This window comes from Patella vulgata, chromosome 8 (assembly GCF_932274485.2).
Source record: "Patella vulgata chromosome 8, xgPatVulg1.2, whole genome shotgun sequence".
NCBI classification, from domain to species: Eukaryota; Metazoa; Mollusca; class Gastropoda; family Patellidae; genus Patella; species Patella vulgata.
In genome coordinates this window covers 31,959,375-31,973,021 of record NC_065886.2, presented here as the reverse complement: position 1 = coordinate 31,973,021, position 13,647 = coordinate 31,959,375, and the positions used below count along the sequence as shown (strand labels likewise).

Genomic DNA, 13,647 nt, shown 5'->3' with positions numbered 1-13,647 from the left:
TGTTTAAAACCTCTGTTTGACTTCTCTGCCAGGCATTGATATACAGACATATATGTAAGGCAGTGATAACAAATTGCATGATTGACAAAGTGAAAGAAAGTGAACAACACAAGAATTCATTTGATTTGTTATTAATAAATATATAAAGCTTATTCCAAATTAAATAAAATGTACTTAAATCGATGATTTAACATTTGATTTAGAAAACAAACAAAAAATAGCATCCAAGATAAGCCCCACATATTGAATGCAATTGGAGGCTCATTGAAAGATTTCTCCAATACTTACATGTGGCGCTGGCTTGTTTATTTCATCTGGAGAAGATGCCAAATGTTGACAAATTTTACATTCACCAATTTTGAACTGATATTCCTTTTAAACATCAAATTTTATCAACGTTGTAGTTTGCTGTGAGGGATTGAATGATAATTATTGAATATTTCAGATTAGAAAATTTAGAAGTATTAGATAAAGAACATTGTTTAGTATCATCACCTGTTAATGATATTATAACTAGATATAGTCCATCTATTCAAGGTTAGTAGTCCATCTATTCAAGGTTTGTAGTCCATCTATTCAAGGTTAGTAGTCCATCTATGCAAGTTTATGATATGATATAGTCCATTTATTTAAGGTTTGTATATAATCATATAAACTGTTTTATTATTCAGATATGTTTCACTTGCAACTGATCAACAGATTGATTTTGTAATATCTTTACTATAATCAGAGATCAAAAGTGGTTTTGATATGAAATATTACAAATTGATTCCATCATTACTAAATGTTTCCCCAAAACACATTGTCACTAAATGATTCCCCGCTAAGCGAATCCTTCATCCCTTCATTGTATATGGCAGATATTCAGTGGCAACAATTTCATATAATATTTCTGTTAAAGTCTGAAATTAATCCAATCAGAATATTTTTCGACCACTTCAAGAACAAGCGAGAGATGGGGTTTAACATCCACTCAACACATAGTAATAATAATAGTTAATTTAAGAACTATATGATTCAATTTTATTTCATTAATTCACTTGCGCGCGTAGGGGTCTTTTAACAGTGAGAGGAAACAAGAGTACTGAGAGAGGCTGACGAGATTAGACAGGTGACCCTACTCCTTATCATGTACAAGCTTAGGGATCAAAACCAAGCCATTTGACTCAATGACAAATTTTCAAGAAGGGAGTAAAATTAGACAGTGATTTATTTTTTCGTGTTTTTAATGCATAAAGTTAATATTAAACCCGATTTCTTTTTTTATTTCTTGTTTTAGGCAGTATGAATGGATATGAAGCAGACACACCAATTTATCATAATGGTGTTAATGATTTTATAGAATTAGATTCACCATGGAAACAGTTTGCATCACATCCTGGTATTTTAACATCTGAAGCATCCAACACATCAAGAAATACGAGTTTAACTCGTAAAACAACACTAGATCCATCTGATAAACTTCATATTGAGACATTACAAGGGGTGAGATTCTACCTTTATTGATGTCTAATATATACTGTTTGAATGGTGAATTAAACTCTAAATTACCCCAAATTATTAACAGTATTGTAGGTATAATTATCTTGGTTATTGACTGCTTGGAGGTTATAACTTTTACTTGTGTTGCTTATCGTAAATAATAAGAGACAGAATTAATTAAGTCATTTTAATCCCAGTTATAGACATATACACCTGCCGTGATTGACTACTTAATCTGCCTTGATAGATTAATTATTCTACTTAATATTTCTTTTATCTTAATCCTTTATCCGACATTTTAATCCCCTTGATATGTACGATGAGATGTCCTGATTACTTGTTGATTAAGAAGTTAATCCACTTGTTATTGTTTAGCAGCCGCCAGTAGGATGCTAGTGGGGTGGGGTGAGGTGGTGGGGCCCTCGTGGGTGGCCAAATGGTTAACGTGTTGTATCATAGGGTCAGTCATTGAGTCAAGTGGTGGTTTCGATTCCTGCTTGTATGTGACAAGGAGTAGGTCCACCTGCCCAACTGCAAAAACCCTCAGGTGCAAACGAATTTATGAAATAAAATAGAACCATATGTTACTCTCTCTCTCTCTCTCTCTCTCTCTCCCTCTCTCTCTCTCTCATTGAGTTAAATAGTGTGTTTTCGATCCCACACTTGTATAGAGTTCCTTCCACTGCTAAAGATCCCTACAAAAAATAGATTATTGAAATAAAATTGAAACATATGCATATGGTAGTCCCGGAAATGACCTGGTTTATTCAGTTTATCATATTCATACAAGTAGTCAAAAGTTTTAATAAATATACATTCTTGCTGATTATTCATCTAGCCAACATGTATATATTTATAGAAACTGACTTATATTGGTATACAACCGACACCAGATAAATTACATCAACTTCATCAATATTTAACAATAGATCCATACGGTCAAGTCACATTTGGTAGTAAGTACTTCTACTACAATTATACTTTTATGTCGTCATTGTAAGTCACAGATTTAGGTCGAGGAGGCTAGAACCACCCCCTCCACAATCCCTCGACCCCAAGTTTAAATGACATGGTAGTAAGTACTCCAACAATCAAGTTGTGGGGCTTGGTATTCTGATTCTATGAAATGTGTCAATTTGAGCTTTTTGTTGATCATGGAAATGTAGCTGATAATTAAATTTGAATGCTATATTCGAGTGCAGATATACACCCCGATTTTCAAAATAGTCCCAGAGGAGAGATATCACAAATATCCTACGCCTGAATTGATGCTATTTTATCCGATAATCATAACATTTAATAACTTCAAAGATCCTGTTTTCTAATCAAAATATTACTGTTTATTTTAGAATTACTTTGATTACACAATAGAAAATGAAAGTGAAACATAAGATAAGAATAGCTCATGATGTTTAAACAGTGTTTTTCTTCTCTATAAGTATAAAGAAATATATTTCAAAATTACATTGACAGCTTAATTACTTATTAAAAGTCATGGCAGACCTTCATGTTTTAATTTTTGCTTTTTATTTGCGTGTGGGTCATTCGAGATGTTTTCACACTAGCAAATGCCTTTAAAACATCATCTCCATTATTTTCTGGCAATTCACAAGGGCCTATTTATTTTATAATTGTGGTGGATGTCATGTACAAGGCAGGGTATTAATATTAATGAAATGGATTTGTATTACAGATTTTATGCAAGCTGTAAAATTAGTATTTAAACATGAATTGGCCACAAGACATAACATTTCATCTAGTCCTAGTAAATCGCCAGGTTATTTAAATCAGGTAGGTCAAAGTTCAAGGTCAGTGGTGGACAGAAAATGTTGGGCCAAATGATCTTCAATATCATCTAAAATGGAAACAAAACCTGTTGTTATTGAAAAAAAGATAAATAATAGAAACAGTCTCATTACAGCTCATGAACTGAACACATGACCATAGAAATTAAATTAACAGCATGTTAGTAGGGTTGCCTGTTCAACTTGGTGGATTTTCTCATCTATCACTGCAACCTCCTTGTCTTAAGAAAATTCTTCAGACAAAACCATGAGCCTATTTTTTTAAAATGTCAACGAAATTTTGTGGCGTCAAAAGTATCTCTGCAAATAATGTAATGAAATTGGGTTTGACTTCCTAAATTTCTACACCAACTGGCTAAATAAAGACAGGTTTATCTAATGGAAAATTGTCGTACAAAAAAGCGCACAAAATTTGAGCCATATTAGTTGTCTGGTTAAAATTTGAAAATTAGACAATATAAAGAAATATTGTGATTTTCAGATAAGGCTTATTGTCGCATAATTAATTATTATTGTCCCCCGCCTTTCGAAGAAAGCAGGGGACTATTAAAATGGGTTCGTCCGTCTGTCTGTTCGTCTGTCCGTCTGTCTGTCCGTCTGTCTGTCCGTCACACTTTTTGGGACACAATAACTCTCTTCCTAATTGAGCTAGAATGTTCAAACTTGGTGTATGTGTTTATTAGGTCAATGCCTTGATGGAGTTCGAAGATGAGCATTTTCCGCTTAGGGTAAGCAGAGATAAGCAATTTGATTGGTTGATGCTTTGGGACACGATAACTCTCTTCCTAATTGGGCTAGAATGTTCAAACTTGGTGTATGTGTTGATTAGGTCAATGCCTTGATGGAGTTCGAAGATGAGCATTTTCCGCTTAGGGTAAGCAGAGATAAGCAATTTGATTGGTTGATGCTTTGGGACACGATAACTTTTAATTGAGCTAGAATGTTCAAACTTGGTGTATGTGTTTATTAGGTCAATGCCTTGATGGAGTTCGAAGATGAGCATTTTCCGCTTAGGGTAAGCAGAGATAAGCAATTTGATTGGTTGATACTTTGGGGCACGATAACTCTCTTCCTAATTGAGCTAGAATGTTCAAACTTGGTGTATGTGTTGATTAGGTCAATGCCTTGATGGAGTTCGAAGATGAGCATTTTCCGCTTAGGGTAAGCAGAGATAAGCAATTTGATTGGTTGATGCTTTGGGACACGATAACTTTAGTTCTAATTAAGTGAGATTGATGAAACTTGGTGTATAGTTTCATTACAGTAATACCTTGTTATCTAAATTATCCCCCTTTGGTGATACAGTTTTTAGCATATAAACTAGATAATAATTATTCGGTTGACACACAATCAACGGCATAGAATACACGATGGCACAAGCTATAATAATTATTGATATAAAATATTATTTTATCGCAATTTAGCTGATATATAACTGGATAGCCCTCATAAATAAGTAGTGGAAGGAGGGAATCGATTTTCATATTCCGTTTTCCTGCAAATGTTATTTAACTTCTTTATTATATAATATTTGTATTTTTGTCCCCCGCCTTTCGAAGAAAGCAGGGGACTATTAAAATCAGTGTGTCTGTCCGTCCGTCACACTTTTTGGGACACAATAACTCTCTCTAACTGAGCCAGAATGTTCAAACTTGGTGTAGGTGTTTATTAGGTCAATGCCTTGATGGAGTTCAAAGATGAGCATTTTCTGCTTAGTGTAAGCAGAGATAAGCAATTTGATTGGTTGATGCTTTGGGACACGATAACTTTAGTTCTAATTAAGTGAGAGTGATGAAACTTGGTGTATAGCTTCATTACATCAATACCTTGACTAAGTTCGATAATGAGCATTTTCTGCTTAGGGTAAGCAGAGCGATAAGCAATTTGATTGGCCGAGACTTTGGAACACAATAACTCCCCTTCTAATTGAGGTAGAATGTTCAAACTTGGTGTAGGTGTTAATTAGGTCAATGTCTTGATGGAGTTCGAACATGAGCATTTTGTGCTTAGGTTAAGCAGAGATAAGCAATTTGATTGGTCAAGATTTTGGAACACAATAACTCTCATTCTAGTTGAGTTAGAATGTTCACACTTGGCGTAGGTGTCTGATAGGTGAATGCCTTGATGGAGATTGAAGATGAGAATTTTCTGCTTAGGGTAAGCAGGGATAAGCAATTTGATTGGTTGATGCTTTGGGACACGATAACTTTAGTTCGAATTAAGTGAGAGTGAGGACACTTGGTGTATAGCTTTATTACATCAATACCTTGACTTAGTTCGATAATGAATATTCTCTGCTGTCATGTCATGGCTGAGTTCAATGATTTACATTAGTCGATGCTTTGGGACAAGATAACTTTGATTCTATCTGATGGAGAGTGCTGAAACTTAGTGTATAGTTTGATTGCTCGATACTTTTGAAAAAAATAAATGTGCGATTAATAAATATGTGTCATCTATTTATTTTTGGATTTCGGCGGGGGACATCAGCCTCACTGTTGGCTTGTTTAAATTAATGAAAGCATTCTTACTAATTATATACTGTCCATATTTGCTATCTCAAAGGGAAGTAACTCCTATTAAACAGATTATTAATAGATTATGAATTAAATGCAGAACCTTGTTATGTGATTTATGTGAGAGGTCATTTAGTGCAATGATCCTTAGAAAATATCAGAAACTTTCCTCCCGAATAGAATTTTTTGGAGGGATTGTCTGTAAATCAAAATATTTGTTAAAATTACTCCATAATAAATTACAATTATCTGGTTGAAATCTGATAATTACTCCATAATAAATTACAATTATTTGGTTAAAATCTGATAATTACTCCATAATGAATTGTAATTATTTGGTTAAAATCTGATAATTACTCCATAATGCTTTACATTTTTTGGTTAAAATCCGATAATCACTCCATAATGAATAATACTTTCTCTTTTTTTTTCAGGAGGATATACCTAATGTGAGAGAAGATTTAGAGTCAGTTTGTCAAGAAAGAGATGATTTAAAACATGAAGTTCAAAGATTAGAGGTAATATCTCTTATTGAATGTTCAAAGTTATGCACCAACTGGACTAAAAAAGACCTACATACACCATCCAGAGGGACATTTTGTCTTTACTGCGGTGCTACTGTCTACCCTTATTACGATTTTTCAACTGTCAAGGGATCATTAATGTAGAACAGTATTGCAGCTTACCTGTATTTCGATTTCCAACTACTAGCAGCATTTCCTTGCCTGATAACTCTATTCTGCACCACTAAGTGGAAATTTAATCCGCTCCATTTTCTAGGCTAACATCCCGTACTCACTGAACCACAGTATTTCATGCAAAATAACCAGCTAATATCGCTTCTTATCTAATGTTGGGCTTATGTCGACCTTACAACTGAGAGCAACTGGCCTTTTGGCAATTTGGAACAACTGGCTTCAACTGACGTCAACTGGAACAGCTTAACCTGGGCACCTCTCACAATTCAAAGCATCTAGGTTCAGTCAGTAGAAGCCAGTTGCTCATGTTAAACTCTCTGAAACTAGTAGCAGCAAGTTGCTGTCAACATGGGTGCCCTTACAACTGGCAAAAAGGAAGCAAACAAAGGCATCCACTTTTCAATGTAGTAATAGAATTATGGCAAGACCGACCATGCCTTTGAGGTGTTTCTGCTAAATTATTTGTCATTTTGTTGATCACGTGATAAATGATTTAACAGTCATGTGGTAATGTAATCGCTTTTACTTACTTTTAGTTCCAAGTCGACATGAGTGCTCCATATTCAGTAGCTCTCAGTTGCCCCCAGTTGCTGATATGATCGACAGCTGCTTCCAGTTGCAAAGTCAACATCATCCCCTTTTTGGATACTGCACAGATCATGTAAACTTGGCATTTTGAGCTTATGTTGTCAGTTCAAGAGATAGTAGTTTGGTTCCCATATTTATTCAAGTCTTTGTTTTATTGAAATATAAACATTCTGTGTATTCTGTAGTTTATACAATATAAACATGTTTCCTATATGCTTTAATGTATTAGATATGTAATGAAATATTAGAATTTTTTAAATATTGTTTTTATATGGCCTTATATTGTCAATATTTGAATGTTTTGATTATATGGTCTTATTGTCAGTATTTGAATGTTTTGATTATATGGCCTTGTTGTCAATATTTGAATGTTTTAAATTATAGACTGTGATTAAAGATAGAGAGATGAAATATGAAAAAGAATTATTAAAGATGAGAAAGGTAAGACTACCATCTCTACCATCTCTACCACCAATCAGTTCAATACCTCACAATTCAATATGTGTATTAGAAAGAGATTAAATATGATCATTATTTACCATGTATTATTTGTATATTTTTGTTTGTCGGAAACATAATCATGTATTATTTGTATATTTCTGGTTGCTAGGAAACACAAGGAGCAATAGAAGAGGTAGTAATCACTAGTTTATTTCTATGTTTGTAGGAAACACAAGGAGCAATAGAAGAGAACAGATCATTAAAAACACGAGTCCATTTAGCAGAACAAGCTCAAGGTGAGGCGCAGATGTTAGAACATGATTACGAGGAAGCTGTCGCATATCTAGAAAATGAAATAAGAGATTTACGTCTTCAGCTAAAAAAGGTATTGTTTTAAAATCTTTTTACACACTCAAAGCCACTATGCTAATTATACATGCATTTGGGGATACTTTGATTGGTCTCCGCAAGAACTGGTACAGTAGATGAAACTTAAGATTGGATGTTTGAGAGTCCCACAGCCACTCGATGCAAACTAGGTCATTTCGGGACTAACACATGGTTCAATTTTATTTCAATAATTCGCTTGTGCGTAGGGGTCTTTAGAAGTGCGAGGAAACCAGATGACCCAGAGAAAACCCACAAAGTTGGACAGGCGACCCTACTCCTTGTCATGTACAACCGGGAATCGAAACCACGCCTGTTGACCCAATGACAGACCTTCTGATACAGCGCGCAAAAGCTAACCATTCGGCCATCCACCCCAATGGGTAGATTCAGTGTAAGAAAAGCATTTGAAACACGAGAAATAAAATGTATACAATCTGAATGTATCATGCAGTGATAAACAGTAATTGTTTTCCACAGAAATGCATTTGAAATAAAATCAGGTTTAATATTCTACTTTTCTACACTCACTGGGCTAATGAAGAACATTTTTGCATAGACAGTGGAGTTTCCTTTATGGAATTCCAACTGTAAAGGGATCTTTGCCAACATGTATACAGGAAATCATTTTTTTACCACATCTAAAATACTAGATGCTGTTTGTTCTCTGATCTGCACATGGAAAATTTATGAGCGTTCTCGGCCAACACTGGGATCGAACCAAGAGCAAATGTGAGTTTACTAGTCCACTTCTGACCTTGTCCACTGACCTTATCAAAACATCCAAAACCTACAGTGGGTTCTGTTGGTTCTTTTGATACCCATATTTATATTACCGTGTATAGCAGTGGACGAGTCAACCCCCAGACTAGTGAACCCCTTTCGAATCTGGGCTCCCTGGGTTATTGACCTATTGTAACTCCATGAAATGAAATGGTGTTTAACGTAGTGTTAGCATGATACATCGTTGAATTGATGTATCGCGATTGAAACTCAAACATTGATTTAATTTTTCACGATTCTTTTTTATGTCTTTTTGTCACTCCTGTAAGTAATTTGTCACTCTGAATTATGTACGTCACACATTATCCATAGGTACACGAACACTCTTAAATTGTTTTGGTCCTAAATAAAACAGTTTTATTGCTTTGACATCGACAGGGCTAAAAATATCAATTATTTATTTATCCTGTTGTTTTCTTGGTAAAGAAAAGTGATTTGAATCGTATCGTAGCACCTGAATCGCAATACGTATCGTGACTGCATTGGCAATACCCAGCACTAGTTAACGTCAGGCTCTTCTGCTCCGACTGGGCTTATAAATGCCATCCAGTATTCGATGACTGAAATTTGCCTGGGCAGCGGTGCTCTTATATCAAATTCCATAGAAATGCAGTTGAAACAGTTAATCTTTTTTATAATTATAGGAAAGTGGAACTATGGAAAGTAATAAACATGTCGCAAGTTTAGCTTGTCAGTTGAAGAAATCAGAAACAAGACAAAAAATGTATCATGCTGCTACGGAAAAACTTATAGCTTATGTAGAGGTAAGATATCGAGTTTGTACCATAAAAACTTATTTAAAAGCAAAACAAAAAATATGTCACATCATTCATGTGAGTAGAGAAACTCATTATTTATTAAGAACCCGAAGAACTAAAAGTTAAATGGATTTTGTTTTAATGAAGAATGTTTATATTTTGTCTGAATGAACAATGTTTATATTTTGTCTTAATGAAGAATGTTTATATTTTGTCTGAATGAACAATGTTTATATTTTGTCTTAATGAACAATGTTTATATTTTGTCTTAATGAACAATGTTAATATTTTGTCTTAATGAACAATGTTTATATTTTATAGCATGTTCAGGGAGTATTAACACAGCCAACAGAAAACTCTAGGTAATTCATTTAAAGTACAATAAATTTCTATCTTGTCATTATTATCTTTGTAATATTAAGGTCTGTGCACACACACCAAGAATTATTTGTTATCTTTAAGACCTGCACACACCAAGAACTATTTGTTGCCTGATTTTTCTGTCCACCAACCCAGGAATTTTTCCTCAGTTTAGAAAACTGAATCAAGTCTTTTACTGCATTTCATGTCAAAATCAAGTACATGGACATTTTCCCTCAAATATGTTTAATTGTGTCTAATTGATGGGTATCTTAATCCGGATTTGTTAGTTATGCTTCTGCTTTTTGTGGGGTAAAAAGTGAAGTATGAAAACATAGCGTAAATTTGTGACAGTAATATTCTGGTTTTATTATAGAAATAATGAAAGTGAAGAAAAGAAGAAAATGAGAAGAGATAAGAAGAAAGAGAGTGTTGTTAAATTATTATCTGATGGTCAGAATGTTATAAAACTTGTTAAATCATTAACAGAATCAGCACGTACGTATTCTTTCATTTATGACATATTTGTACCAGGGCCTTTTGGATGTAGACAGGTTGGGAGGTCATATGGTTTAAGGCGTGCATCTTAGATCATAAGGTCTGTCATTGAGTCGTGGCTTATTTTCGATTCCCAGCCTGTACTTGACAAGGAGTAAGGTCGTCTGTCCAACCTCATGGGATTTCTCTGGGTCCTCTGGTTTACTCCCACATCTAAAGTCCCCTACGTACAAGCGAATTACTAAAATAAAATTGAACCATATATTAATTTGTGTGGAGTGGCCGTTAAACCCAATTCTTTCTCCCTCATTTGGATATATTTTTTTTAGTGTTATTACAGATAAAAGCATAACTGTATTTATTGTAAATTTATACTCAGGTCAGCTCTCCAAACGGTCATTTTACTACCAGTCAGTGAATAGTGGCAAATATAACTAACGAGAGCCCTCGAACATCTGAATAAAATATTTTGGGAGTGATCGAGGAATCCAATCAAATATAACTGTAGTAGTTCTATTTTCTAGGGGAGCCACAGCGACTAAGTGAGTAAGACACTGGCTCACTAGCCTGGAGGTGCAGGTTCAATCCCAGTGTTGGCCAAGAAAGTTCATCAGAATTTTTTGATGTGGTTTCCCCTTGTCAGTGGTGCAGGACGGAGTGCTTGACAAGAACAGCTGTCTAGTCATTCGATATACTAGTAGGCCTTAGCAGAACAGTAGGACGTTAAAACCCAATTCATTTCTATTTTCTAATATTATATTTGAAATTATGTTATTTTTTGTTCAACAGCACTACCATTTGGTTGGGAAGAGGCGTTTTCAGAAGATGGCACACGTTATTTTATCAAGTAAGTCTCTTTAAAAAAACAAAACGAAATAGGATCTGTGTTTTAAACAGATTGCTTGATTAATGGCCATTTTATATCTCCCTATAACTGTTTACTGTAAATTAACCTTATTTTGGTAGTCAATAAGTTTAAGAATTGTGTTTAAGAGTTTTCATGCATTGTATTTGAGGAATGTGGATATTTCTATGTTTGTAAGATTTCAGTTAATGACCATAATATATTATATTTGAACTCCATGAACTAAACATTTTGTTTTTATAAAGTAATTAAAGAAAAAAGGTCTTACATGTATTTGTCCAATGAAATCGTTGCACTTCTTTTACAATTATAAATTTAGTGATCAATTAGTTTAGAATATACTAATTGTTTCTGGCATTTCGTAATTGAACTGGAATGGTTTGATACATGTGCTTTAGATCATAAGGTCTGTCATTCAGTGGTTTTGATTCCCTGCTTGTTTGGAATAGACGGAGGTTCATCTGTCTAACCTCAAGGGTTTGTTCTGCATCCTCCGGTTTACTCCCACTGCTAAAGACCCCCTACACAATGAATTGTTGAAATAAAATTGAACCATAATGTTAATCTTAACATATGACTTGTTTGTGTTGATGGAAGTAAAACCCCATTTTTCTTTCCTCCCATATAACCATATAAATAATGCATTGATGAGACATTGATTGAAACTTTTATTTATTTTTTTTTTTTTTTCAGTCATGTCACACAGACGACATCTTGGACTCATCCAGCTTCTGGTGTTGAACATCGTACAGACAATAATAATAAACCCAGTACATCTCACGCTAAACACTAGCCATAATACACTTCAGCTAATATACTTCAGTAAGGATCAACAAATCTTCAAGAACTGGTCAATTTATGTGCTCTATATACAAGATCATTCTACCAGGACCAACACATGTTGAAGATTTGGTAAATGATTCTGTGCTTTATATACACCGAGATTGTTATACTAGGACGAACAAATCTTCAAGATCTGGTCAATGCCTAAAATACATCGAGATCGTTCTACTAGGACAAAGAATTCTTCAAGATCGTTCTATGACCAGCAAATCATCAAGCCTATTCTGCTAGGATCAACAAACCATCAAGATGGTTCTGCCAGGACCAACAAATCTTCAACAACTGGTCAGTACACAAAATACACCAAGATCGTTCTACAAGGATCTACGAACCGTCAAGAACCAGCTTAAAATAGAAAATCACCTAGCATCAAACTTGACATGACATTCTGGTTTACGGCCAAATCGATTTTTGTATATTTGTTCTTTAGGAGCACCTACATGTATTAAAATATGGCTCCCATTTATTGGGGGAAAAAACTTTTACAGTACCGGTAGCTGTTTTCTTAGGGATTATTCTTGAAGGATCTTTATCTTTTTCACCCGAGGATTCTATCTTGCCTCCACTATACCACCAATTTACTAAGGAATTCATTCGTTCAAAGTCTAGGAGATTAATAAAAGAACACAAAATAGGATGGTGAAGGCTGGAACGACTTTCATATTGACTTTTATGTGTTTTTATTGTTTTTATCAGGGATGAGTTCTCATTGACTTTACCAGAAACAAATAACAAGTTTCGATCAAAGTTTTCCCAACACACTTGACATATATTAAAATTATACAGAAAAAGGACAAATCTATGCTGGAAATAATGATATGCACCATAGGGATAGTGCCTGACATATCCATGCTTGTGTAAGCAGATGAAAATATATTGTTGTTCGTTTCTAGCAAGGAGTTGTTAAGTTCATAAAGAGTTTTATCGGATTCCTTCAGATCCAGATATGCAAATAACTTCTTACTTATGAAAAACTGCTATCCTGAAATACCTAGTGATCCCTTGTTAACTTCCGATACCATTATGGTGAATGTATTCTGGGAGAAGCGGAACCAATATTTCTATTTATTTGCCTTACTCAACAGGACTTGTTTTACCCTGTACTGTACTAAAACATGTGGAGGTAAGAGGGTCACATCTGTAGGATTCTGCCTGTTCTCCAATCCAGTTTCTGTCAATAAGTTTTGTTTAAAAGAAATGTTCTCAAAACAATTAATATGTCTCTCATTTACTGTTAGCTAGTAGATGCTGATATTATTTATTTATTGGTTATTTGATATATGGATTCTGGGTTGAAGCGAGGGAGAGAAATGAGGTTTAACTTCCACTCGACACCAACTATTAAGAAGAATCATATAATATTATTTATTGTTTATTTTATGAATTGTAGGTCTGAGACATGTAAAAATTGATGTTTATTGACCAGTATCAATTATATTACTAGAGAAATCATCTCACCTTAACTCAGCCAAAGTGAAATCAAGTGTTGTGTAATGTCCTACATTTCTCCTTCAACCAGACTTATAAAGACGGAACATCACGAAGGACAAATGTAATGAGATGGGGTTTAATTATATAAAGTTCTACATTTCTGTTCCAAGTCTGAACATGTAACGTATAGTG

General features: G+C 34.3%; 1 protein-coding gene across 1 annotated transcript; it reads left to right on the top strand.

The window, feature by feature from the left end:
• Nucleotides 1-571: 571 nt before the first annotated feature.
• On the top strand, nucleotides 572-13,395 carry LOC126830341 (syntaxin-binding protein 4). Its single transcript, XM_056103091.1, has 12 exons — nucleotides 572-581; nucleotides 1,280-1,485; nucleotides 2,342-2,438; nucleotides 3,176-3,273; nucleotides 6,238-6,321; nucleotides 7,474-7,530; nucleotides 7,757-7,915; nucleotides 9,345-9,464; nucleotides 9,780-9,820; nucleotides 10,195-10,316; nucleotides 11,106-11,163; nucleotides 11,875-13,395. The coding sequence occupies exons 2-12, from the start codon at nucleotides 1,285-1,287 to the stop codon at nucleotides 11,972-11,974; spliced, it is 1,137 nt and encodes a 378-aa protein (XP_055959066.1). The 5' UTR covers nucleotides 572-581; nucleotides 1,280-1,284; the 3' UTR covers nucleotides 11,975-13,395.
• Nucleotides 13,396-13,647: the final 252 nt, after the last annotated feature.

Bases quoted from the DNA above. Each gene is read 5' to 3' on its own strand.
- LOC126830341 (XM_056103091.1), top strand. From the start codon at position 1,285: ATGAATGGATATGAAGCAGACACACCAATTTATCATAATGGTGTTAAT. The intron at 7,916-9,344 runs GTATTGTTTTAA...TTATAATTATAG, and splicing joins TACGTCTTCAGCTAAAAAAG to GAAAGTGGAACTATGGAAAG. The intron at 9,465-9,779 runs GTAAGATATCGA...TATATTTTATAG, and splicing joins AACTTATAGCTTATGTAGAG to CATGTTCAGGGAGTATTAAC.